Source organism: Panthera pardus, unplaced genomic scaffold (assembly GCF_024362965.1).
Source record: "Panthera pardus isolate Hobbes unplaced genomic scaffold, ASM2436296v1 HiC_scaffold_13, whole genome shotgun sequence".
Taxonomy (NCBI): Eukaryota; Metazoa; Chordata; class Mammalia; order Carnivora; family Felidae; genus Panthera; species Panthera pardus.
The window spans coordinates 48,999,890-49,026,848 of record NW_026526688.1 but is presented as its reverse complement, the minus strand read 5'-3'; the positions used below and the strand labels follow the sequence as shown (position 1 = coordinate 49,026,848).

The following is a 26,959-nucleotide window of genomic DNA, read 5'->3' as shown; positions in this document are numbered from 1 at the left end:
CTGCGAGATCATGACCTGAGCTGAAGTCTGACGCTCAACTGACTGGGCCACCCAGGCGGCCCACTAATTTGCGTTTTAAATGGGCCCTTTAACTTTCAGATCCAAAAGGAAGGAGGTGGTGGTGGTGTGGCTGGAAATTTAAAGCCCACAGAGGCCTCGTCCTAGGATAAACTGGAAAGCTTACAGCTAAAACTTCCACAGCGTTTCCTCGTGCCGGGTGCAGTTCCAGGTCCCTGCATCCATTAACTGATTTGGTACTCACAGTCACCTAAGAGTCTGGTACTATTCATGTACCCTTTACAGCTGAGGAAACTGAGGCACAGGAAAGCCTTTCTTGAGGTGACACAGTAGAAAGTGACGTATCGGGAGTCTCATTCAGGGAATCTGACTCCAGATTCAGAAAGGAGATTTTTGGTAGGACCTCAGCCTTTGGGACCAGAGTGAGCCTGAATCTAGGCTCTGCCTCCAACCAGCCAAGTGACCTCGGGCAAGCTATCGGAACCTCAGCCTTCCCATCTGTTAAATGGGAAGAAGAGGTGATATATAGAAGGCTCTAAGGCACTAGACATACTTAATGATAGCCGCTAACGTTTCTAACCTTTCCCTTGCCTTCTACACACACAGACACACCCTTTTTTGCCAGGTTAATTTATACTCCACATAGTTCAGCTTAAAGATACCACCTCTGCCCTCAAGCCCTCCCTATAGAATGGACAGCGAGGGAGGTGCACAGACACCTGTGAGCACACCAGTCTCTGGGGAAGGGAGAAAAGGCACACGGGCCACTCCGGGGACTTGCTGGAGGAGGTGGCAGGCGGGAGTCCTGCAGGCAAAAAGACCCATACACCGGGGTGCAGGGTCAAGGAGAATTGGCAGGGTGCATGCAGAGATTTGAGGGGCGGTGACTTTGGAGAGCATTTAGGAATCTGGGAGTGATCAGGGCAGGCTGGGGGTGAGGGGCCTTTATTTGGGGACAGCGGGAGGCCCTGATACGTTCAGATCAGACTTTGTGCAGGGAGACCAGTTAGGAGGCCGTGCTGCAGGGCTCTGAGCCAGAGGCTCTGGGCTTGGAGCCGGTCAGTGGGAGGGGCAGGGGGGCACAACTGGAGGGGACAGATCCAGTGAGATGCAGCTTCTGGATGTGGCTGGGGAAGGTACAGCCGGAGGGAAGTTCTGGGTCTGCTCTGAGACGCATGGCAGCTGCTGCCAGACATGACCATTCAGGTTTATACTAATTAGAATTAAAGGAGAAATTCACTTCCTCGTGCTCATTTTCCACATTCAAGGGCTCAGGCCACGTGCATGTATGTGAGCATACTGTGTTGAGGGCACGTGGCTGCTGCACGTGGCCGACGGCTTCTCCGTCCAACAGCACAGAACAGACCATTTCTCTCATCTCAGAAAGTTCCACTGCACAGGGGCGCCTGGGTGGCTCAGTTGGTTAAGCAGCTGACGCTTGATCTCAGCTCAGGTCACGATCTCGAGGTTCGTGAGTTCGGGCCCCGCTTCGAGCTCTGCACTCACAGCGTGGAGGCTGCTTGGGATCCTCTGTCACCTCTCTGCCCCTCCCTCACTTGTGCTCACGCTCTTTCTCTCAAAAATAAGTAAATGTTAAAAAAAGTGTTTTAAATAAAAGAAAAAGAGAACGTTTCACTGGACACCGCTGCTCTAGATCACGCAGTGCCTCAGAGACTCAAGAACAGAAGGACACACACTCACTCAAAGGCGACAGACAGGACTACCACCCTCGCTCTGCCTTCCTCCCAGAACACAAACGCCAGCCTCACGGAATGTTTGAGCTTTTATTAGACCAACGAGTTCCAATCTCAGCTGATGTGCTTCAAAATTAACGGATTTTGCTGCCGAACCATGATTGGTTAGTCAAAGAGAAATCACCCCTGGCCATCCCGTGTCATCCCCTATAGAACACTGTAAGCCACTCTTAAGAGAGAAAGTAACACCTTTATACCTGGAGAATGAATCAGATGTGATTTTTCCTGTATCTAAAATTATGTCAGATTTGACCCTCTTCATTTAAAGGAAACCACTCTGCAGAGTAAACCCCCTTGGAATGATGCTGCCGGTTACAAGAGGTGCCGGAAAGACTTTCTCTGGGTTCCAAGCCCAGCAGAGGAAGGGCTTGCAGGCCTGCTGGGGGGCTGGCACACGCCATGCCCTAAAGCTTCGAGACCACTGGTGGGTCCCTGGCATCCGTCTCCAGCCACTCAATGAGGATCCGATTCAACTCGGTGGGCCTGGAAAGGAAATAGAGGGCAATTCACACCTGTCAGGACCCACTCACCGCAGGCATGTGAGAGCAGAGGTGATGAAGTGAATGGCAAGGCCAGGAAAACCCTTATTGGAGGTAAACAGGAAGTCCCGGTCTCCCCGACCCAGGGGTCTCCCCACCCCCGCCACATCTCCTTACTTCTCCATCTGTGTCCAGTGTCCGCAATCCATAATGTGTCCCCTTTTCAGGTAGGGGATCTGGAAGAAACCCCCTCCCCCCCCCCCGAAAAGTAAGTGGCAGAACACAGGTGGCTCTCGTTTTAGGTTAGTGCTCCCCACAGGCCACCCTCCCCGAAAATCCTTGCATTATTTAAGAAAGGAATGGGCATTCACTGAACTCCTACTATGTGCCGGGTAGTCTACGTGCATCGCCTTCTCTAACCTTGACCATGATCCTATGGGGTAAGATGAAGGCTCAGAGAAGCTAGGTAACCTATCCAAGGTCACACAGAGTGGCTGAGTGAAGATTCAAATTCAGGGCTGACTTGTTTGTGCTCATCGAAACAAGTTGCTTCTCTTTAGAATTATCAGGACGCAGCTTGTTCACTGTCTGGAAAACGCCTGGTTGTTCGGCTCTCGCCACACAGACATGACTGAGTCCCCCTCTTTTGGACCCTGAACCCCCACAGTGGGTCACCGTAGCAAGCCCCAAAGAGGGAGAGGGCGCAGCAGCACCGCCCTTGGCACATGTAAGCTCCCTCCCGACACGAGCCTTGAACTGTGCAACCCGATGCAGAAAATGCTGGGGGGGAATGCGGCTTTCCTCCCAGAGGCGAGGACGGCCCCTTCCGGGCCTAAGCCTCAGCAAGGTTAGCAGTCAGTGGCCAGGGCAGGAAAGGGCCAGGCAAAGAACTGGAAATTCTACAGAAATCTTCAAGGGTTGGTGCTAGAGAAAACGAGCCCCGCCCCCCCCGTGGGCTCAGCCCCTCTGTCAGCTGGGTCCAGGGCCCACCAGAAGCGTGTCCTTGGCAGCGTCCCACTCTACACACTGTCTGCTGTGCCTGATGATGCCAACGAAGCCACAGCCGAGTGCGGACGGACCGCTCCAGGCAGCTAGCTAGGCAGGATCTGATGAGCCAGCCCAGCCACCCCACCTGCAAGCCTCCCCAGTCCCTACCAACCTCCACGCTTGTGGCAGAGTGAGCTTCCAAACTGCAGGTTTGTCACCTGTCAATCCCCTTCAATGGCTCACGCCTATGGGCCTACAAAGCGCGGTCTGGCCCGGTGGGCTCAGCAGAATCTTCCAGTCTTACGGGGCTCCTACCATTCTCGCAGTAAGCCCTGCATGCTCCTTGCCTCTCACCCTGTCTTCTGTTCTCTCTGCGGGGCAAGCCTCAGTCGTTCGCTAAGGCCAGACGCAGTGGTCAGCACCTGTGAAGACCTCCGTCCCTACCGAGCCCTCTTCACCTCTCTCCTGCGTCTGGGATGAACTGCAGGACAGCGAGCTCCCCAAGGGTGGGGTCTGCGTCTCATTCACCCTTACCTTCCCAGAATCTAGCACTGTGCTAACACACGTGCCCAGTAAAAGCCCATGAAATGAATGAGTGAATAAATGAATGCATGAGTGAGTAAAGCACGAGTGAGTAAATGACAGGCTACATCAGTGCAGGGGAAAGAACGCATCAGTCAGGACTGCTGCTCCTATGAGGTGGCAGGGATCCTACTGACGAAGAACCAAGTGCTTTACCGGATCTCCGGCTCTGTGTACCCAGCTGCCATCTTTCCTCCAAGAGGCCTGTGCCCTCTCCCGGGAAGCACCAATGACCCCAGTGCAGGACTGTTGGCTTACCCAGTCCTCCATATGCTTGGACATCTCCGGAGTGAGCACGACGTCCTTCTCCGCGGTCACCATCAGAGCCGGAATCAGGATCTAGGGGAGGGTACCAGGAAGCAGAGGCAGGCAGAGAAGGGACGGAACAGTCCCTTCTTGTGCCCCTCCATAGCTGAGGCCTTCCCTCTCCCAGGACAAGGACAGGGTACTTCATTTCCCTGCTTTGTGGCTTCCCCCATGATTAACATCCCCCAGAAAGACCCCCTGTGGTGCTGCTGTGGTCCTGGCTTTGTTTCCCCAGGTTTTGCACTATTACTGGGGATCTAAGATGATGGTGTGAGATGACAGAAAATACATAGGTTTGTCTCTGCCCCTGTTCCTGGCACAGGGCTCCTGAAACCTTGTACTTTTCTAGGTGATAAGAATGATAGGAGCATCTCTTGTTCTAATATTTGGTCTTTTGATCCTATCCTTGCCTGACACAGGGTTCCTCAAACCCTTGTAAATTCCAAAGTGATAAGAGCACCAGGGGTATCTTTTGTTCTACTGAGGGGACTCTGGGTGGGCTCCTGGGTGGGGACTGCATGGGGCTGGTCACCACAAAGACGAAGCCGTGATCAGAAGCTTAGGCTTTTCAGCCCCACCCCCCATTCTCTAGAGAGGACAGAGGGGCTGGAAATGGAGTTAATAATTGATCGTGCCTACATGAGTAAGCCTCCATTAAAATCCATAAAACCCCAATAGGATGGGGTTTGGGGAGCTTCCACACTGGCAAACACATCTACAGTGGGAGGGGTGATGTACCCCAATTCCGCAGGGACAGAAGCCCAAGAAGTGCTTGGGCCCCTCCCAGACCTCACTCTATGTATCTCTCCATCTGGCTGTTCATCTGAATCCTTTGTCATCTACTTTAACAAACTGGCAAACGTGTCTCCCTGAGTTGTGGGAGCCACCCTAGCAAATGAATCGAACCTGAGGAGGGAGGCACGGGAACCTCAGAAGCAGAGGTAACCACCTGGACTTGTGATTGGCATCTGAAGGGGGGTGGCAGGGGGGCGGGGGCAGTCCTGTAGGACCCAGCCCTTACCTGTGGGATCCCACGCTATCTCCAGGGAGACAGTGTCAGAACGGAATTGAATTTTGGTGATGCAGAGAATTGCTCGGTGGAGGAAAACCCTCATACATCTGGTGACCAGAAGCATGAAGTGTTTTGTGTTAAGAGACACACAGGAGGGTAAGACTAGGTTTTTCTAAGACGAGTAGAGTCAGCAGTGTCGTGACCCACACGGGTTTTGTGTGCATGTGTGCGTAGAAGTAAGAACACTTCTACTGGCCCACTCTTGTGTATCTGGTATTTACGGAACTGTAAGAAGAAAACCATAGGCCCCACATGGTGTCACTTGGGCCAGGCCAAGTCATTAAACTGGAGCTTAATACCTAATTGCAGTTTCAACCTCCCCCAGAAATGTCTTAGCTGGTTAGGCAGGAATTTATTGATTAGCACCAAGGAGGTAATCTGTCACACGGGTTCTCCTCTTACCCCATAGGAAGCTGAGGGAATGTGTATAAGACCCCTGCTCTTTCCCCTAAGGGAACGTGACCTTGCCTGAAAAAATGGTCTCTTTTCTTTTGCTTATACCTTTCTCACCCCACCCCTCCTTCCGAAAAACCCTTTCGCTTTGAGCACCCCTCTACTTGCTAGAAAGGATGCTGCCTAATTTCATGAGCCATTTAATAAGGCCAATTGGATCTTCAGATTTACTCAGTTGAATTTTGGTTTTTGACAGAATGGAATAGATGGCACCAGAAAGGAGGAAAGATGCCTTGGATAGAGATCAATATTCCTTTTCTTTGAATTAAGTGGATGCTTTAAAAGGTCAGCCAAGAATCCAGGAAGTGAATGGGTCAGCCACAGCTGTTATCAGCCCAACATGAGCGGCAGCAGAAAGGACTTCACTTTCATCTACTGACAGATAGGACACTGTGGGGTGGAGAAAGCCTCCATTTATCCTCTTTGTTCTCCCTCCACCATTATAATTGTCAAACAGCTTCGATTTGTCCCTGGTTAAGGGACTTTTACTGGTTTTTACCAATGTACAGAACTGCATGCTTCTCACTGCCAAATGATAAAGGACCAGCGATGTTCAAAAGTGATTTTGTTGCTACATGATGGAACTAGAGTGTATTACGCGGAGCGAAAGAAGTCAGAGAAAGACAATCCTATGATTTCACTCATTTGTGGAATTTAAGAAAACACATGAACATAGGGGAAGGGAAGCAAAAGTAAGAGAACAACAGAGATGAAGACAACCCATAAGAGACTCTTAAACACAGAGAACTGAGGGTTGCTGCTGGGGTGTTGGGTGGGGGGATGGGCTAAACAGGTGATGGGCATTCAGGAGGGCACTTGTGATGAGCACTGGGTGTTATACAGAAGTGATCAATCACTAAGTTCTACTCCTGAAACCATGATTATACTACGTGTTCACGAACTTGGATTAAATTCAATAAATAAATAAATAAATAAGAAAAAAAAAAGGGAATAGGTTGAATGAACACCAACAAAAAAGTGGTTTTATTGCTGAAACTAATCCTAAGGCTGCTATAAACTCCAGAATATTCCCAGTCAAAAAGTAAACTGGTTGTGGGGGCATGAGAGGAGGTGGGGGAGAAGGAAGATCTGAAAGGTATCTGTAGAAGAATGGGTTTCCAACGTTAGCACCATTGGGGTTCACCTTCCCAAAGACTCTGCCATTATGCACCTGCATGTTGCAAGAGATTTTGCCTACCAACGCATGGCTTTGTTATTTTTGTCAGTCACAGGTGAGGGAGTCAAAGATAATGGGCCTTCATTGAACTACTACTATGTGCTAGGAACTATTCCTGTCATTCCCGTAAGTGGCAATGGAGAACAGAGTGGTTAAGTGCCTTACCCAAGGGCACACAGGGATTAGATCCCAGGCCAACCTGCTGCCCAATGTGCTCTTAACTATGTTCCATGCTCTACTGCCTGACCCCATGAGGTCAGCACCTCATCTGTTTTTAGTTTTGTTTTCTTTTGTTTTGAGTGAGTGAGAGAGAGAGAGAGAGAGAGAGAGAGAGAGAGAGAGAATTTTAAGCAGGCTCCACCCTCCCTGCAGAGCCCAACATGGGGCTCGATCCCAAGACCCTGGGATCATGACCTGAGCTGAAATCAAGTCAGACATTCAACTGACTAAGCCACCCAGGCACCCGATGGGCCTCATGTATTTTATCTGCCATCGTATCCCTAAGGTCCACCATAGTGCCTAGCACGTAGAGGGTGTTCACATTCCAGTGAATTGATGAGAAAACCAGGGCTACTGAGTGAGCTGAGGAATGCGAAAATGCAATTTCCCATAGGTTCTTAACTTTTTAAGTTTATTTATTTTGAGAGAGTGTGCGTGGGAAGGGCAGAGAGAGAGAGAGAGAGAGAGAGAGAGAGAGAATCCCAAGCAGGCTCCACACCATTAGTGTGAGGAGGCCGACATGGGGTTCGAACCCACGAACCTGTGAGATCATGACCTGAGCTGCAATCAAGAGTCAGACGCTTAACCGACTGAGCCACCCAGGCGCCCCGGTTTTCAATGTTTTGAATGTAAACTATGGATGCCGTTACAGGTTTCCCCGGCTATCCAAAGGTGGAGCACTCCTGTGAAAACTCCCGTAAGCCAAAGTGGCGTAAAGTGAAGAAGCAATCACCGCTAATGTATAAGGAAAAGTGTCTGAACACTCCCAGACCCTCCAAATAACCTCTCAGGCATTTCTGATGGAAACATCTTGCTAACAGATACACAAAACAGACCAACATAAAGCCCAGATGCTCAGAGACACGGTTCAAGGCTATGGCGGCTTGATGCTGAGATGCTGAGGGGAGTTCCTGGGGAAGGGGCTTGGCGGGGCCGCTCTCGCTTGCGCACTGCCTCTAAAATGAGTCGTTGCAAAAGAGATGCTGGATGCTTTTTTTCCCACAGGTGAAAATCCTCTTTGGATTTCTTTCAGTTAGCGAAAGCAGCTCCGAATGGAGGTCTTTCGTAAAAGCGATCTTTCAAAAAAGTGGGGCACACCTGTATTCCCTCTGCAGACCCAGAGATTGGAAACCGACCTTCTGCTTGACTCAGGTGGACTTGGACAAAGGTGACACAGCCAGAGGCTAAAGCCTGTGTCTCTGAAAGTGCCTCAGGCTCCTTCTGTGAAATGGGGGCTCTGTGTGAACCTCCTCACCTCTGGGAGTCATCCTGGACCATCTGCCCTGACCTGGGGCGCCATCAGGAGACGTGGGCCTTCCACACGGATGCTGCGGGCACCCGGACAGTCCCCTGCTCTGCCCGCATGCCACCCTCTACCATTCTAGGGAAAGCATCAGTGAAAGCCCTAGTCGAGGCACTCACTTCCCCCTTGAGTGGAGGGAGGGGAAGGGCAGAAAGGAGGACAGCAAGTCAGTCTGTCCTGCCCATCCCCCCAACTCTGACCAAAGGGCAGATTAACTGGGCCAATGAGAAGCCCAGGGGCGGGGTGGGGTGGGGGGGCAACCACCCTGAACCAGCACTTACCTTTCGTCCCAAACCTGTGCAGCCCCACTGCCAGTTTACTTCCACGTTTCGATACCAGTTTAGGGGACCCCTGGGGGTGGGGACGATCAGGGGAACAAAAACAGGAAGGCTTTTAGTAGATGACTATGGTACAGACCCCACCGGGAGCCAGCTCTGAACAGAGGGTCTTCCCAGTGGGAGCAAAGGTTTCTGCAGGGGAGGGGAGAGGACGGAGCCCAGGGGTCACATCTGGTGGCCCAACGCACTTGCCATGTTTTAACAAGCAAGGCCTAGTGCCAGCATTCAGGGCTTGGCTGAGAGGGCTGCCAGCCTCCGAAGTGGGCTTCCGGAAACATGCAGAAACTGGCCCACATTCTCGGTGGGGGGGGGGCTGCTGGGTTAGATCTCGGGGAGCTCCGTTTAGTGCTCTCACCATCCAGAAGCCGCTCCCTTGCCCCCGGGGAACCTACTGAAAAGAAACTTCGGGAGGTGCCCTCCTTCCAATGGGACGTAGAGAGATGGCTCAATGATGCCTCTCTGGACAGGTAAGGATGGCCAGGGGCTGTCCCTGAACACTCTCCCAATCCTCAATGCAAACGCAAAACCCAACAACCTGAGAGGTCTATAACCCTCCCCTGAAGATGTATGCAACGTCTGTGTTTATGTAGGCTTTTGTGTTTTTCTGAAGAAAGAACCCAGAGCTGTCAACTGCTTCTCTCAGGGCTCATGATGGAAAAAAAAAAAAAAAAAATGTTTTTAACCGTCTGTTCTGAGGGGGCCCATAAGCATAAGAGGGAGGAAACTGAGTTATCCCAAACTAGAGCGGGTGGAGTATTTTCAGGAGTGAGCCTCCCGACACTGGAGGGGTTCAAGCAGAAGCTGGCCGAGCATTCGCAGGGGGACGGCCGGCCTCACCCTGTAACCCTCTTTGCTGATCATGTCTCTTCGCTGCTTGGGGCCCCGTTCTCTTTACCTGAAACCAGACTTCTTGAACTGCTGCACATAGAACTGGATGTCCTCCTCGGTGACGATGTGGCTGAGGCTGGGCTCCTCTGGGGTTCTCACAAAGAGTCCTCCTGCAAAAAGCCACTTGTCTGCTCTCGGAGCTCTGGGCCAGGCACCTGAGTTCTAACTCCAGCGTGTTCCCAGCTGACGTTGGGCACCCAACTGCCTCTCATGTCACATCTGAACTCACAGGGAAGGTTCTCATGCTCCTTCATTCACTCTTTGTCTCCTCCTTCTCCACAGTGATCCCATCTCCTCCCAAGCTCTAAATCCATGCCCTGTCATCTTGGAACCCAATGATATCACACACAGACCTCCCCTTCCAGGACAAACCATGTCCCTCTGTTCAGAAACTCACAATGTAACTCCAAGATGACCCTATTTCTTGTTTACCCAGGCCCTACAACCCCTTCCAGCTACCCTCTCCCCCAGACTACACCTTTTCTAAATAGTTTAACTTTAGATACCCCCACTGACTCTCAGAACTCTCGTAAATGTGTGCTGATTTTGCTCTCAGCCCAGAGGAAGATCCAGGGCAGGCAGCAGGCATTCTGTTGCCTTCTGCGCGCTCACGGTCCTTTGCAGCGTGGAATCCTATCTTGTTTTCAGAGGTGTGCACTGTGTCCTGGCAGTCCCCGGTCCCCATGATGGTGACCTTGTGACGACCACGGGCAGCCCAGGGGCCACTGCTATTTCACAGAGGACAGTCACAAGGGCTATTAACGTTGGCACTTGAAGAGGGATGACTCACTATTTTCAGGCTCTTGAAGCCTCCAAGGGATAGGAACTGGGCGAGGCAGGCTTTTGCGAGAAGTATCACAGGGGTACGTGATCAGAGTGCCTCCCCCGCAAGGCTGGCACTTCTGGCTCGTTCAGCATCTCCGGAAGAGCCCCCACCTGCTCCCCTCACTTTACTAGTGCTATCTGCTGCCCTAAGAGACTGTGGGCTCCCTGAGAGCAGTGATCATGCTCTGTGCGTCTGGATACCTGCCCTGCCTCACATCAAGCGTGGGCTCCCAATGCTTGGGGAATGAAGGCATGAAAAGGTGCATGAAAGAGGAAAGAGAGAGAGGGAGGGAGAGTGGGAGGGAGAAGGTGTTCTTGAACAGTGAGAAGACCTTGGCCTTCAGGGTAGGAGGACTTTAAGCCCAGCCTAGCCACTCTGAACGAGTTCCTTAACTCTTCTGAGCTCCATTCTCCTCATCTGTAGAACAGTGATAACAAGGGGATTTTTAAAGGATGTCCTGAGGACCATAAATATCTAAAGGGGGCTGGGCCAGTGTTGGATGCACACAGTAGGTGCTCAAACAAGTGGCAACGATCATCATCGTTAATGAAAATACAGGTGCATACTGGCAAGGCAAGGTTCTGTGGGAGCAGGGCTGGATCTGGGAGCCGCAGGATGAGCTCCAGACGGTTCTGGGCTCTGACTCTTCACTTACATACAGCCAGGAGGGAGAACAAGGATGGTCGTCATGTGGGGGTACTGGAAATGACAGCAACACTGTACAGGGATGGAGGGAGGGCCAGTGGATTATGACAGAGGGGTTCTGGCTTGGGGAGTCCAGCCTGACTCCAGCCCCAGCCCTGTGTGCACCAGGTGATCCTGCAAAGGTCAGTTCTTATCTTAGGTCTTGGTTCCTTATCAGCAGAAGTGGGATTACCCTGATGAGCTTTAAGAAAAGTCCTCTAAGCTCTTGCTGTTTAAGACCTTGGGCCCAAAGTCCCCTGGGGGAAAGGAACCAAGGCCCAAGGCCGTGTGATCAGCCCAGGGCTAGGGTGAGCGCTAGTCACCAGTGGGGACCCATGTTAAGCAAGTCACCGTTCAGAGCTAGTGGGTGGCTGCGTCTGCTCATAGAGGTCAGATGGACACTCGTGTCACGTTTAGCTGATTCCTGCCGTGATCCTCCCATCCCCCTTCCCTCCTAAGAACCTCTCTTACCCATTTCGCGGACTCTGCTCACGGAGAGAAAAGCCTGTATGGAGGAGAGTTAGAAATGTCATCGTGGGGGAAGAAAGGAAATATGCTGGAACGGGTCATCTGTAAACCCTGTCACAACCAAAGACCTACAAGTGCCATCAGGTTACACAAACATACTAAACTCCCAGGAGAGCGAGACACATCCTCAGGGGTCAAAGCAGAGGTGGCTAACGGCCACGGCTCTGTGCCAAGGCTGCCCCTGGGTGCCTGCAGGTCTTGGTAGTGTAAGAACTTGGGTTGACACAACCAATGGGAACAAGAGATGAGACCTGAGATCTATGATGGGCGGGAAGTTAAAAATGAGACACTCTCTGGGGCGCCTGGGTGGCTCAGTTGGTTAAGCGTCTGACTCTTGATTTCAGCTCAGGTCATGATCTCATGGTTCGTGAGATCAGGCTCCGAGTCGGGCTCTGCACTGACAACGTGGAGCTTGCTCAGGATTCTGTCTGTCTCTCTCTCTCTCTCTGCCCTTCCCCCTCCCCAAATAAATAAATAAACATTAAACAAAATTAAAAAGAGAGATACTCCCTGCCCCTCCACTATGAATCCAGTAAATCTGCAGTCTTCAGTTAAGGGGTGGACTAGAAAAAAACCCACCCATCATGCAGAGCAAACGTGAAGGGCGTTGTTCCATTTCAGTTTGGTTCTAAGAGGAAACCATGAAAAGGTCTCCGAGGAACTCATGGCTGTAGGCCTGCCTTCAGAGGTGTCTGGATTTGAGTTTGCTCTATCTGCGTGATCTGGAAACCCCCAAGACACAAAGTAAACAACAAGAAAAGTGAGCCTAGGCTGGTAATGCCACCAGGATGCCAGGCAGAAGCAGCAAATGCGAAAGCACAGGACAGTCTTTTCTCAATCCCAGCTGAAGCAGACTGGTGCAGATTCAGTGCTGCTGAAGATGAGCTCACAAAGCAAAACGGTAAAACTCTCTCTCTCTCTCACACGCCCCATTGCAAGAGATAGCAAACATAGCAAACGGTAAAATAAGAGTCTTCAAGAATATCAAATAATAGAACTTGAAGAGAGAGAGAGAATGAAAAAGTGAGTATACTTAATGTTAAGCACTAAAGACATAAAAGAAGGAACTAGACAAGAATAGAATAAGACTGTATCATAAGAGATCAGAACGATTTGAAAAAGAACGACATACAACTTTCATACAAAAAAAACAAAACAAAAACCCCGTTCATCGACATTAAAAAGAAAACTTCAAAGATGTATTCAACTACACATCAGATACCATTGAATACAAGAGGGCAGACCTCAGGCTGATTTTTCATAAGCAATGACAGAAGCTTCTACCCGGTGCTGGAAGCCGAGCTATCCCAGCCTGACGGCAGGGCCCCGGGCTGTGGACGGATTGGTGACTGCAAGGCGGCCCAAAGCTTCTTGTAATCCCGCTTTTAGGTAATTTGGCCTTAAAACTACCTGGGGTATTGTCTGTTGGGGAATTGCCCTCGGCAGGGCCCCTGGGAAAAGAACCATTAGGGAAGAAAATAAGGTTCTGCAAGAAATTGTGCTGCCTTACGTTTAGCCCTTGCCATCCCCTATGGAGACTCCTCTACTTACAGGAAGGATAGCCTCATACATTTGCCAGCAAAGAGGGCCTGTAAAGGAGAGACATATGGGTTTTGAAAGCCTCACTCCGGCAACTAAGGAGTGTATCTCTGGGCACAGGTGACTTCAACCCCTAGGCCCACCTGGCCCCTGGAGGCATTCCAGATGAGGACTGAAGCTAGTTGGTTAAGGTACCTAATGGTTCATTAGTTCCTAGGTGCATTGTCTCTCTGAGAATGTATGAGGCATGGGTTTCTAAAGCTTTTTCAGCCCCTTTTTTGGTACCTCGGACGGAGGCAAACACATTGTTCTTCTGGCCTCATGTGCTTAGGTCATGTCCCTAACATCACCTTCGACTTGAGGTGTTGAGAAATGGAGGGCCTTTCACGAGAACAGCAAAGCAAATGCTTTGTAGATTACAGATAAATGCAGATGCATAATGGAATAATGTAAGAAATTAACCTATAATCAAAGGGCATGTGGGAAAGTTAGAGGAAAATCACCATGTTATTTCTTAAAGGTTGTTTACACATAGGAACATTTTCAAAATTAGGTAATGTTAGAAAAACATAGAAGACGTATGCCAGAAGGAAATCACTAGCATATATAATGCCACGTTTACTACAATAAATCGGCCGGTTCAACACACTGCTGTTGTCTGTGCCCATTTTTACTTTTTGTTTTTATGTTAGTTTTTTATTTTGGTTTTAGTTTTTTATCTTAGTTTTGTTTTATTTTCACCAACGTCGTTCTTCCTTCGGGAACCCCTGGTTGCTGGAGCTGGTCTCTGGCAACCCGGAATTCTATATTTGCATGAACTATTCTACAAGACTGAAAAGCAAAACAGAAATATTCTCAGGCCAAAAAATTGTTTACTATCAACAGACTCTTACAGAGACAACTACCAAAGAAGGTCCTTCAGGAAGGAAGAAGTTGAACTAAATGTAAAGGGGCAAGATGCCAGCGGGGACCAGCAGAGGAGCCGGCAAACGTGGGGACGTATCAAGGCACTGACTGAACGAAGGTGGAGACAGTGACAGCAGACATGAGACAGCAGGTGGGGATTATGGAGTTAAAGCATTCTGGGCCCCTTTCCAAGACAAGGGTTAGTGATGTCAAGTGATTTGGGACTTTGATAAACAGTTGTGCATGTGAAGCCGGTAGCGGCAGGTCATGGCACAATTTCTGAACTGTTGCCATTATAGCCCTTCTTTGATCTTTAGTCTCAAAGCCCTACCTGTGTGTGACAGGGAGGACGTAACATTTCCCAGTGATGAGGGGAGCGATAGAGTGAGGACCTCGGTCACCCTGACTACACCTGGTGGAAGGCTGGGGAGCCTGGGTAGCTCAGTCTGTTAGGCACCCGACTCTTGATTTCGGCTCAGATCACGATCTCATAGTTCGTGAGTTCAAGACCCGTGTGGGGCTTTGCACTGACAATGGGGAGCTGCTTGGGATTTTCTCTCTGTCCCTCCCCACTTGCACTGTCTGTGTCTCTTGCAAAATGAATAAACTTAAAAAAAAAAAAAAAAGGAAAGAAGGCCAAGTTGCTCATTTCCAGACCCTGCCATACCCCAGAACCCCGCCCCCTCCCAGGGTTACATTCCAGAGGCCTTTGTACCTCTGCAGCTCCCAGCTCCACCCCCATCCCCACCCAACCCTCACCTCATCACTTGCTCTGAAGAAGCTTTTGAAAGTCCGGCTGAGGTTCTGTTCCAGTTCAGCCTCAGCCACTCCCTAAAACAAACAAGAAATCAAAAGGAAGGACTCTGCAGAAATCCTGAACCCGAGCCCTCCCCCATCCGACTGACAGCCAGAAGCCCCCAGCCTCTGTCCCATCCAGCCCAAGTTTCATCAGAAGTGCATTAGTTTGGGTTTTCACATTGAAACACGTGTTTAAAACAAAACAAAAAAAAAGCAAGCTTGAAATAGAATACAAGATGCTCACAGTGGTTTCCCTGGGAGGTGGGTTTATGGATGTTGCTTTCTTTTCTTTTTACGTTTTTAAAAATTCCTACAATGAGAACGTCTTACTTGTTACACGTCCTTTTATGGGAATGGGGGAGGGCTGGACAGGAGTAGGCTGGGGGTGAGAAGGGACCGGTTCCAAGGATTCCAAGAAGCCAAAAATTGTTCTATTCATCCATTCATGCATCTCATTTTGCTGTGGCAACTTCAGAACCAACTTCCTTGAGGTGGGCCTAAATTATTACAGACTGACTGTTATTCCATGCCCACGGACTGTCTCCCAAAGGACAGGACAGCAAGGTTGCCTTGTTAAGAGCCAGGACATATAGCCCTTGTGGTGACAAATTACCAGGTATCCCTGTTCATGGGAGTGTTGTCACACAGAATGCCTCACCTAACACGGTGCTCTGGTCATTTCCAGGTCTCTGGCTTGTGCACAATTGGATTAGTTCTGACTTGAACTTGCTTCATCAGTTCCACAGATATTGGGCCCCTTCCCCAGCAAACAGGGCTAAGAGATGCTAATGTACAAAATAGAGGTCCCAAGGGCAGAGGCGAGGGTGGGGCATAGACTGAGGTAGATGCTGGAGGCGCCAATACATGCTGGGGTCGGGGGAAGACATTCTTGCTGGGAACTCTGGGCCTGCATCCCTGTCTCCCCACCTCCCCTTCGTTCTGACCCAAATCCCCCACCCGGGGGCATGTCCAGACACTAAGACGGCGTGGCAAGGGGCTTTGAGATCCATCAGTAGATGCTGATCTGCTAGCTAGTCTCTCAGGACATGATTTTCTTAGGGCATAAAAGGAAAATTTTCATCCAGTCTTTCTTTTCCGGAAATTGAAAGCCCTTGGACCTGAAAGCTCTTATAAAGCCTGTGTCAAGAAAGACAGCTGTCCCCGAGGCAGGGATCCACCGGGGGCAACTGCTCCGAAGGAACAAAGATCCTTCCCCACATGGTTCTGAGGAGACCATGTGGCAGGACACGGAGAGTGTGGTGGGGTGTCTCCATCCGTTCAGGCTGCCCTAACAGAACACCATAAATCAGGGAGCTTATAAACACAGACATTTATTTCTCGATGTGGAGGCTGGGAAGTCTGGGATCAAGGTGCCTGCAGATTCAGTCTTTCTGGCTCATACCCGGCCATCTTCTGTCTGTGCCCCCACATGGCGGAAAGGGCAAGGGTACTCTCTCTGGAGAGGGGGCTCATCCCATTCATGAGGGTGCCATCCTCCTGACCCAATCACCTCCCAAAGGCCCCACCTCCTAATTCCCTCCCACTGAGGATCAGGATTTCAATCTGAGAATTCGGGGGGAACACATTCCGTCTACAGCACAGTGCCAATCTACTTTTTCCTCTTCCTTCCCAACTGCTCACCTGAATGTACCCATACACCATCTGAAATGGACTACAGAGTGTTTCTGAATGGGTGCCCTTACCTTCTCACCTCCCTGGTTTAACACACTGAAAATTCCACCAAGAACACATCGTTCTCTCAGTGTGGCCTTCAAAGAGCCTTCAACACCTGTACCCAAAACTGCCTCTTCCAGGAAGTCCCACCTCCTGCCATCCCAATAAAAGAACTCTATTCTTGTTGGATCCCGCAGAGCTTTAACATGCCCCCCTTGGGCCACTTTGAGGCAGGGAAGCATCCACTTGGGAGCATCTGTGACTGTTCCCAGAAAGGAGGGTGCCGTAAGCCGGGTCACTAAAGCCTTCCAGTGACCAGCAGCCCTCCGTCCTGCACACCGTAGAGGCCCCGCTACAGAGCGCTTCATTTCTTCTGCACGGCAACCTCGTGAGAGCTCCCAATTTGTGAGAAGGCAGCACACACGGAAGGAAACATTTATCATCTGCAGCACTAGGTCTGCGGTTTGAGATTTTCTGATGCCAGCAATGCCAACGTGTTCATTACAATCCCCTCACATTTGTAAGATTCGATCACGACGACGAGTCAGTCGTGACCTTCTGCTCCGCTGATGAAGGCCAAGGCAAGAATCAGCCGTGGAAGGAAGTGCATTTTAAGGGTGGCTAAAAGCCCTGCTCAGCCCCGCATGTCACACGGATCATTTTTATTTATTGGGAGCCGCTCTCATCCCAGAAAGAGCTGCTGTTCAGGAGCCCACGGTTGGGGCGGAGTCTCCACAGGCGCAGAGCTCTGGACAAGGCTCTGGCCCGCAAATGGCCCTGAAAAGAGCAAATGGATGCCAAATGGGTCAATAAAAAATCAAAGGGATCAAAAAGGTAAATAAGTCTGTCAACCCACATGAAAGTAAATCAGATCAACAGAGAGTGAGGACAAAGGTGAGGGCCAGAAAAGGGGAGAGGACAGTAACATTTGTACTCGGGTTATGTGCCCTGCTGATACCACCTGACTCTGTGATTTATAAAAGGTGACACTGTATTTTTAAGTCCCACGGACCAATGACAAGATTCCCGCCTGCCCGCTGGATGGGGCTCCTCCCTCTGTGCTCCTGAGCAGAGGTTAAAGGATGGACTCTGGAACCCAGCAAACAAGGCTTCACGCACCAGTCCTGATACTTAACTAACTGGGCAACTTAATCTTACAGAGCCTCAATTTCCTTATCTACAAGTTGGGAGTTTTGTAAGGATTATACGAGATCATAATGCCTGTTTTTTTACAAAGTCTGACACACAGGAGAAACGCCAGTGAATGGTAATTTTCATTATTATTAGTATCTCCATCAAAAAAATGATTGGATTGCATCAGCAATGTCTGTTTTTGAGTGCCTGGGTGGCTCAGTCAGTTGAGCAACTGATTCTTGATTTCAGCTAAGGTCATGACAGCGTGGAGCCTGCTTGGAATTCTCTCTGTCTGCCCCTTCCCGGCTCCTACTCTCTCGTCTCTCAAAATAAAACATTAAAAAAGAAAGAAAGAAAGAAATGTCTAGTTTTGGATCTGGTCCGCTCATGAGCCTGTGAGTTTCTTCTAGACACACAAGGTATCGTCTTCATGTTTTTGGTCCCATGGCCACAACATGGTAACAGTAGGTACCCAGCAAAGGCTGGGTTGGGTGGGAAGGAGAAAAAGAAGAGTGGAGAAAGAAGAGGGGCAGGAATAGGAGAGAAAGACTTTGGTGGGAGTGTCTTCTAAATGATCGTGGCTTTTATTTTTCTGCCCTGCACTGGGAGTTCACCTCACCGAACAAGGTAAGTCAGCCCCAGCTGGAGGGAGAGCTGAACTGTAAGCTACTAAACGAAGTCAAATGACAGAATCAGATCTCTTGTGACCCAAAGTTACCTCGGGGGCAGGAGAACTGATGACCACTCGGGGTTCTAAAAGAAGCTCCTAGAACAAAGCCTTTGGAACTCCGTGCAGCCTGGAGCTCTGGCTCAGAGAACTCTGAGGCTGTTCAAGGCTGACCTCTTATGGTGTGGGTGGTGAAACCCACCTTGGAGAATGCATCAGAATTTCTTGGCCTTTCTTACTAACCACCTCCCCCTCCTCCCCTCTCTTTATTTTAAAGAAATCACAGAAAGTCACAACTACGAGGAAACTTCTAATTCTCTTCTCCCTGCTTTCTGTGCCTTCATATCAGTATCCTTGGCTTTGTCCTTTCTCCTGAGATGTATTTCCAACTGTCAGATAAACACATCTGTGAGGCTATATCTTGTCATACTCTTCAATGTGATCATTAAAATTAATCTGAAGAACCAATGAAGGAAATGTAATCTCTGGTGAAATATATTTTTTATTCGTACCCCAATGTTATCGCCCCCGTCCCCCCCCGGCCCCCTATAGTGGGTTGAAGAGTGGCCCCTAAGAAGGCTATGCCCAAGATCTAATGCCTTGTACCTGCGAATGTGACCTTGTTTGGCAATGGAGTCTCTGTGGATGAAACCATCAGGATCTCAGATGAGTGACAGTTACAAGTCAGGGGCGCCAAGGGTTCCTGGCACCACCAGAAGTGAGGAGAGAGGCACGGAACAGATTCCCCCTCACAGCCTTCAGAAGAAACCAAACCCAGTAGCACCTTGATTTCGCACTTTAGCCTCCAGAACCATAAGAGCATAAATTTCTGTCGTTTCAAGCCACCAAGTTTGCGGTAATTTATAATAGTTAGCCCTGGAAAAATAATACACCACTTCAGGAAGTCTCTTGATTTGGGGGGTGGGTAAGGAGGTAAAGGGACTAGGGCCTACATAACCTCTGGCTTCTTGGGGGCGGACGCCCCGCCCCCCCCCACCCAGTGGCAGGATGACAGGTGTGCGTTGGGATCTGGCTCCCGAGATCTCTTCACCTGCCTCCACCCCCAGTTTCCTCTCCGTGCACGTGTTTCACTCGCTGTGAGAGGAACCCCAGAAATGGAGGTTACAATGAAGAAGACACAAGTTTAGTCTAGACTTTTCTCCTGAGTGTTGGCAGGGGAGCAATTCTCAACCACCTCGTGGGCCAGGGAGGTTCCTACAGCTGGCCACGGCAGCCGTTGTCTTGAACTCAGATGTCCTCACAGAGACATCCTCCCCCTGCTTCACGACCCAGTGGGATTCCTCCTCTCTAATCTCCCCGTTTGTTCCTTCCAAGGGGTCCAACAGGTCTTCCTCGGAAAATGCACTTAATTGGGTCTATTGTTTCATTGCTGAGACAGTGGAGACAGCCACTTAAATCAAATGGCAGGCCCTCAAAGCCTGAGCTCAGGCAGCCTCTGTCCCCCCTCCAGTCAACACTAGAAGCCACATGTTGTCGTGCCTCTGGCCTTTTGATTTCTTTTTTATTTCTTTTTTAATGTTTATCTACTTTTGAGAGAGAGAGAGAGCATGAGCAGGGGAGGGGCAGAGAGAGAGGGAGACACAGAATACAAAGCAGGCTCCAGGCTCCAAGCTGTCAGCACAGAGCCCGACGCGGGGCTCAAACTCATGAACTGCGAGATCATGACCTGAGCTGAAGTCGGACGCTTACCAACTGAGCCACCCAGGCGCCCCTAGAAGCCGCGTCTTGGAGGGAAGAGGAGAGCCAGCATTCCTCCCATCAGGGGCTGGGGCCGGCAACTCTGCTTCACGTTCTACCTTGGAAATAATTGCGCAGATTCCCCTGAAACTCTGGGGCAGGGTTTTCTCAAAGTAAGCCAGAACACACGGCCGGCTGGGGTGGTTGTCCCTGAGGTGCAAAATGCCACCCGAAACCTGGGCAAAAAGAGAAAAGGGTTACTTTTCATGTTCAGCCAGGCACACAGGAGAGAGAGGGGGTCGGGCCCCAGAAGGTCCGTGAGAAGAGCCGAGGCAACTCTGAAGCCACTTCCCCCCCGGGTGGGCTCCTCTACTCTTTCACGAGCCCAGAAGAGGCCATCTTACAGACGAAGACCCTCAGGTTGGAGCGGGACCTCCTGCAAAGCCAGGCCCGTCACGAATGGCCGAGCTGGGGATGAGAACTCCAGACTTCAGACCCTCAGTGTTTAGCTCCTCTTACTATAAGAGAACACTACCCATTTAGGAAAACGAAAATAAGGGGCGCCTGGGTGGCTCAGTCGGCTAAGTGGCCGACCTTGGCTCAGGTCATGATCTCGCGGTCCGTGGGTTCGAGCCCCGTGTCGGGCTCTGTGCTGACAGCTCAGAGCCTGGAGCCTGTTTCAGATTCTGTGTCTCCCTCTCTCTGACCCTCCCCCGTTCATGCTCTGTCTCTCTCTGTCTCAAAAATAAATAAACGTTAAAAAAGAAAGAAAGAAAGAAAGAAAACGAAAATAAAATGCAAATAGTTTCTTCCACGGAAGGCACAAGTACTAAAACCACGACAGCAAAGGCTTGGCGAGTAAGGCAGCACAGAGTGACACTTTCTTTTAAACGTATTGCTCAAGGGGCATCTGGGTGGCTCCGTCAGTTGAGCATCCGACTCTTGATGCCAGCTCAGGTCATGATCTCACAGTTTGTGGGTTCAAGCCCTGCACTGGGCTCCGCGCTGGCATCACAGAGCCTGCTTGGGGTTCTCTCTCCCTCTCTCTTTCTCTGTCCCCCCACCAGAATAAGTAAATAAACTTAAAAAAAAAATGTATTATTCAGGGGCACCTGGGTGGCTCAGTTGGTTAAGTATCCAACTCTTGGTCTTGGCTCAGGTCATGATCTCACGGTTTGCGGGTTTGAGTCCCACGTTGGGCTCTGTACTGATAGCATGGAGCGTATTTGACATTCTCTCTCCCTCAAAAAGAATAAACAAACTTAAAAAATTAAAAAAAAAAGTATTATTCAGCTGTGAAAAACAACCAAAATAATGTCCTTCCATGGGGGATAAGTTAAATAAATGATGGTCCACCCGGATTGTGAAGCACAAAGCAGCCATTACAACGAATGAGGTAAATCTGTATGTACCAGCAGGAAAATCTGCCCACGATCTAGTAAATGAAAAAGCAGCACGATTCCACTTATACAAAAATTACATGCGCACTCATATGCGCCCATGCGTGCTCCCTCCCCGCCCCCACGCTTAAAAGCATGCTTAAAAAAAAAAAAGTCTGGGAAATACTCACGAAACTATTCATAGTCGCTACTTCTAGATGAGTGAAAAGGGATTTAACTCTTTATTTTACACAACTCAGTACTTTTTTTAAAGTACTAAGCATAAATTATCCAAAAAAGAAATGGAGGAACAAATCACCAGCTGTCCCTGGAGCCTGGCAGCCGGGGAGGGGGGTGGTGGTTACTATGTGTGTTCTGGGGATTAAGGGAGACTGGGGACACTGTGAGGGAGAAGAGGAATCCTTTGTGCATGTGGGGGTGCCTTTCCACCAGGCAAAACCATCTCTTCTCCACCGCTACCTGTAATTTCCTTTCCCTACATTTTCTCTCCATTACCTAGTTTCTCAGCTGGTTACAGACTTAAAAGTGGGCCCTGGTCTTTTGCTCCAGCTTCTACAGCCTCTTAGCTTGCTATCTGGTTCCAGATACCCACACCCTCGATGGGAAACAAAGGCAGAAGGAAATGGCAGATAAAATTAAATTTCCTTCTAACCTGCAGCCCACTGGCAAATACTTGAGGCAGGCAGAGCAAAACACTTCTCCAGGAACTCCTTACGGTCTCAACGCTAAGGCTTTGCTAAAGGGCAAAACCACCTTAGCTTGACAATAGCTAGGCCTCCAGTATCCTGGGAGTCTTCTTCAGCATATGAAAATCTCCCTGGAAACTTCCCCTGGACTTCACCTCCCCCAACCCCATAGTATATACCCAGTCTCTCCTCAGGGTCCGGGGCAGCTCTTCCTGACCACGGGTCCCGTCCCCGTGCTTTAATAAAATCACCTTTTTGCACCAAAGACGTCTTCAAGAATTCTTTCTTGGCCATCGGCTCTGGACCCCGTGATCCCCACTATCACCCCCCCAAAAACCTCATCAACACCCACAGGTGTCGCCACACACCCTTTTCCAAAGAAATAAAAATACATTCTACATTATACTGTTAAGGAGGAGTAAAGAGGGACCAGTGTTGGGAGGTGGAAGAGGTCATGCACTGACCATGTGCTGATTTCGGGGGCAGAGGGGCTATAAAATATTCCTAGGCTAAGAGAGGACCCGAAGAACCTTAAGGACTAAAACATGGAGCTTGTCACACTCAAATTACCCAGCCCATTCTATTTGTCTTTGCTGCCCAGAGCTGACTCCCCCCCCCCTTTCTAACTATACAAACGCAAAGCCTATCATCTCTTTGCTGAGAAAAAAAGAAAAGCACACCTTTTAATTTTAGTCTCCACCAGACTTGACAAATTTGCAGGACTAGACAGAAAACACAATGGCTCAGGGTTCAAAGGGCCAGAGGAGCTGAATCTAAACTTGAAGTTTACCTAAGCCACACCCAGCAAGCCATTACAAGAGGTGGGAGGGATGGGCACCCTGTGGTCCACACTGTAGCCTTCCTTGGGCGGAATGCATCCAGAGTGACCTTGAGGGCTCATGGTGACTCCTCCTGGGCTTCCCAGTGGTGGGGACAGGTTTGGAAGGAGAGAGGTAGGAAGGAGGGGGTTCTGGCACCCATCCCTGAATTAAACAGGCAGTCTACACATCATGCTTTATTTACTGGCCTAAATTCAGCTTAAGTTTGAAACCTATTTGAAAACCATCCAATGAGGCACTCCTTTTTCAGAGGAGGAAACTGAGGGCCAGAGGTAATGAAGGGACTTGCCCCATTGCTGAATAGGCTTGGACATGCTGGCAGGACCCCCGGGCATGGTTTCTCCTTAAGACCCAGTGTTGTGCCTATCCAGTCCAGCCTCAGCAGCTGAATGTACCTCAAACCCACTTCCTGGGTGCCTTTCAGTAGCCAGATCACTGATTTGAATATTTAACATTTCCCTACCCGAGAGGCTTTGTTCTTAAGAACAAAACCATTCTCCAAACTCTTCCTACAGATTTTTTTTTTAAAATGTTTATTTATTTTTGAGACAGAGAGACAGAGCATGAATGGGGGAGGGTCAGAGAGAGAGGGAGACACAGAATCTGAAACAGGCTCCAGGCTCTGAGCTGTCAGTACAGAGCCTGATGCGGGCCTCAAACTTACAGACCGCGAGATCATGACCTGAGCCGAAGTCAGATGCTTAACCAACTGAGCAACCCAGGCGCCCCTTTTCCTACAGATTTTAAACCCAGCAGCAACAACATAACAGTGGAAGTACTGATTTTTCCACAATGACTGTAAGAACCTTTGAAAACAAAAACTTTGCCCTACAAAGTCAGTAGGCATCTTTCCCCACCGAGGTCACTTTTGTCAATCAGGCCTTGGAGCTTATCTTGGTCTGCTGCTTCCCACTCTGTTGGGATGAGCAGGGCACACACACAACAAAGTCCAAGCTCCCTCCCAGGGTGGCTTAGGGGGAGGCATGTGGGCTTTGAAGTCAAAGCTAGGTCAAACCCAGTCAGGACCTGGTCTTGGACCAGTCAGTGATCCCCCAGCGCCCCTGTCTGTTCAGCTGAAAGACAGGAGAACACACAGTGCGCTTGTGAACAGAACCGCTTGGCGGGGCGCCTGGGTGGCTCAGTCGGTTGAGCGTCCGACTTCAGCTCAGGTCATGATCTCACGGTTCATGGGTTCGAGCCCTGCGTCGGGCTCTGCTCTGACAGCTCAGAGCCTGGAGCCTGCTTCAGATTCTGTGTCTCCCTCTCTCTCTGCCCCTCCCCCGCTTGTGCTCTGCCTCTAAAATAAACATTAAAAAAATTTTGAAAAAAGAACCACTTGGCATACAGAGCTCAAAAAAAAAAAAAAAAAAAAAAGGAATAACCGCAACCCAAGTGTCCATGGAAGGATGAATGGTAAACAAAATGTGGTCTACTCACACAACAGAGTATTATTCATTTTTAAAAAGGATGGAAATTCTGACAAGTGCTACAACACGGAATAATCCTGAGGACGTTGGGACACCAGGGTGGCTTACTCGGCTAAGTATCCAACTCTTGATTTTGGCTCAGGTCATGATCTTGTGGCCGTGGGATCGAGCCCCACGTTGGGCCTCATGCTGAGCATGGAGCCTGCTTGGGATTCTGTCTCTCTCAATCAATCAATCAATCAATCAATCAATAAATAAATAAATAAATAAACAAACATTTAAAAAATAATAATCTTGAGGATGTTAAGCTAAAGTGAAATAATCCAGACACAAAAAGACGAATACTATAGGCCTCCGCTTCTATGAGGTACCCAGAGTAGTTAAATTCAGAGACAGAAAGTGGAATGCTGGTGCCAGGAGCTGGAGGGAAGAGGGAATAGGGAGGGAATCAGTGTTGCTTGGGTACAGAATCTCGTATCTACAAGACGAAAAAGTTCTGGAGATGGACGGTGGTGACGGCTGCACAGCAAAGTGAATGTACTTAATGTCATTGATCTATACACTTGAAAAATGGTTAAGATGGTTAAGTTTTGGGTTACGTGTATTGGTAAGTAGCAAAAATTCAACCAAGTATATTCTGAGATCTAACTGGCTTTATTAATTGGTTCATGAATCGGGCAGTATCCTGTCTAGCAAGCAGAGGGGAATTTCAAAGGGCAACAGAAAAGGAAAGGTTTTTAAAGGTAGAGAAGGATGGGGTGCCTGGGTGGCTCAGTCAGTTAAGCAGCCAACTTTGGCTCAGGTCATGATCTCACGGTCCGTGAGTTCGAGCCCCACGTCGGGCTCTGTGCTGACAGCTCAGAGCCTGGAGCCTGTTTCAGATTCTGTGTCTCCCTCTCTCTCTGACCCTCCCCCGTTCATGCTCTGTCTCAAAAATAAATAAACGTTAAAAAAATAAATAAATAGGGGCGCCTGGGTGGCTCAGTCGGTTGAGCGTCTGACTTTGGCTCAGGTCATGATCTCGCGATTCATGAGTTCGAACCCCGCATTGGGCTCTGTGCTGACAGCCTGGAGCCTGTTTCGGATTCTGTGTCTCCCTCTCTCTCTGCCCCTCCCCTGCTCATGCTCTCTCTCTGTCTCAAAAATAAATAAAAACATTAAAAAATAAATAAATAAATAAATAAATAAATAAATAAATAAAAAAGGTAGAGAGGGAGTGGAAAGCAATCAATTAGTAGCAGAGAATCCATTGTTTTAGGCAAGGGGGCCCTTCTAGGGGGAACAGAAGGGGACTCTCAGTGATTTCCTCGTGCTGACCAGGAAGTTCCCATGTTGACTAGTTAAAGGTTGAATTTGTGGGGGGTTGAAACTGCAGTCAGGCTGGGTATTGAGTGTTGGTTTAATGACCTGGAGACTTCACCTAAGGGATGCCATTTTGGGCTCGTGGTTTTCTTTTAAACAGTGTTTTACCACAATATTAAAATTAATGAAAGGGCGCCTGGGTGGTTCAATCATTTAAGCGTTGGACTCTTGATTTCGGCTCAGGTCATGGTATCACGGTTCGGGAGTTCGAGCCCCATGTTGGGCTCTTGGCTGACAGCACGGAACTTGCTTGGGATTCTCTCTCTCTACCTCTCTGCTCCTTCCCTGCTCACGCTCTTTCTCAAAATAAATAAACATTAAAAAAAGAAAATACAAAACAATGCTACTATGTTCACTAAAGTTTCTAAAGAAAATATTATAAAAAAATAAGTGTGTTACTTACATCAACATGGGCACATTATTTTTTTAATGAAATATTTTAAATATATATATTTTAATGTTTCTTTATTTTTGAGAGAGAAACAGACCACGAGCAGGGAAGGGGCAGAAAGAGAGGGAGACACAGAATCCAAAGCAGGCTCCAGGCTCCAAGCTGTCGGTACAGAGCCGGACGTCTGGCTCGAATCGACAAACCAGGGGATCGCGATCTGAGCCGAAGTTGGACGCTTAACTGACTGAGCCACCCAGGCATCCCAGTTAAATATTTTAAAATTTCAATACCTAGTAGGGCAAATACCAATAGATGTAACCCACATTAACTAGAGCTCTTTGAGGTCTTTAATAACTTTTAAGAGTGTAAAGGGGGCCTGGGACCAGAAAGTTGGAGAATCACTGCAGTGCAGGGAGCCTATCATCGGGGAGCCAGTCAGTGCCCTCCTTGATCCGCTCCAGCAATCCCAGACCTGAACAGCTGCCCGGAGGTCATTCACTGAGGAGGATGGCTATGATGCCTACCATCATCTGGAAAATGGCTAGATTAGCCCCTTCCCTGGACCGGCAGCATTAGCGTCATGTAAAATGACGCTTAGAAATGAGAATCCTTTGATGCCAACACAACCCATTGAATCAACACTCTGGGGGGTGTGGTCTGGCGATCTGTGTTTTAACTAGCTTTCCAGGGGATCCTGATGCAGGCTGACGTTTGAGAATCGCCAGGCTAGAGAATGACAGAACAGGAGCTGTCAAAGCTGGGATAACCTCCTGGGGCACTTGATGTACATGAATCACCTGTGGGACCTTGTTAAAAAGTGGAGT

General features: G+C 49.3%; 1 protein-coding gene across 2 annotated transcripts in view; it reads right to left on the bottom strand.

Moving 5' to 3' along the window:
- Positions 1-1,783: 1,783 nt before the first annotated feature.
- EPHX2 (epoxide hydrolase 2) overlaps positions 1,784-26,959 on the bottom strand; it is a 77,252-nt gene continuing 52,076 nt past the window's right edge. The window contains exons 13-20 of one of the 2 annotated variants that reach the window (XM_019440845.2): positions 14,819-14,890; positions 11,558-11,591; positions 10,969-11,101; positions 9,584-9,686; positions 8,632-8,701; positions 4,079-4,159; positions 2,429-2,487; positions 1,784-2,255 (exon numbers count right to left, since the gene is read on the bottom strand). In XM_019440845.2, coding sequence (XP_019296390.2) covers positions 2,226-2,255; positions 2,429-2,487; positions 4,079-4,159; positions 8,632-8,701; positions 9,584-9,686; positions 10,969-11,101; positions 11,558-11,591; positions 14,819-14,890 — 582 coding nt within the window. In that variant the 3' untranslated portion in view covers positions 1,784-2,225. The remainder of the gene's footprint in view (positions 2,256-2,428; positions 2,488-4,078; positions 4,160-8,631; positions 8,702-9,583; positions 9,687-10,968; positions 11,102-11,557; positions 11,592-14,818; positions 14,891-26,959) is intronic. The other variant, XM_019440847.2, reaches the window with a different exon arrangement.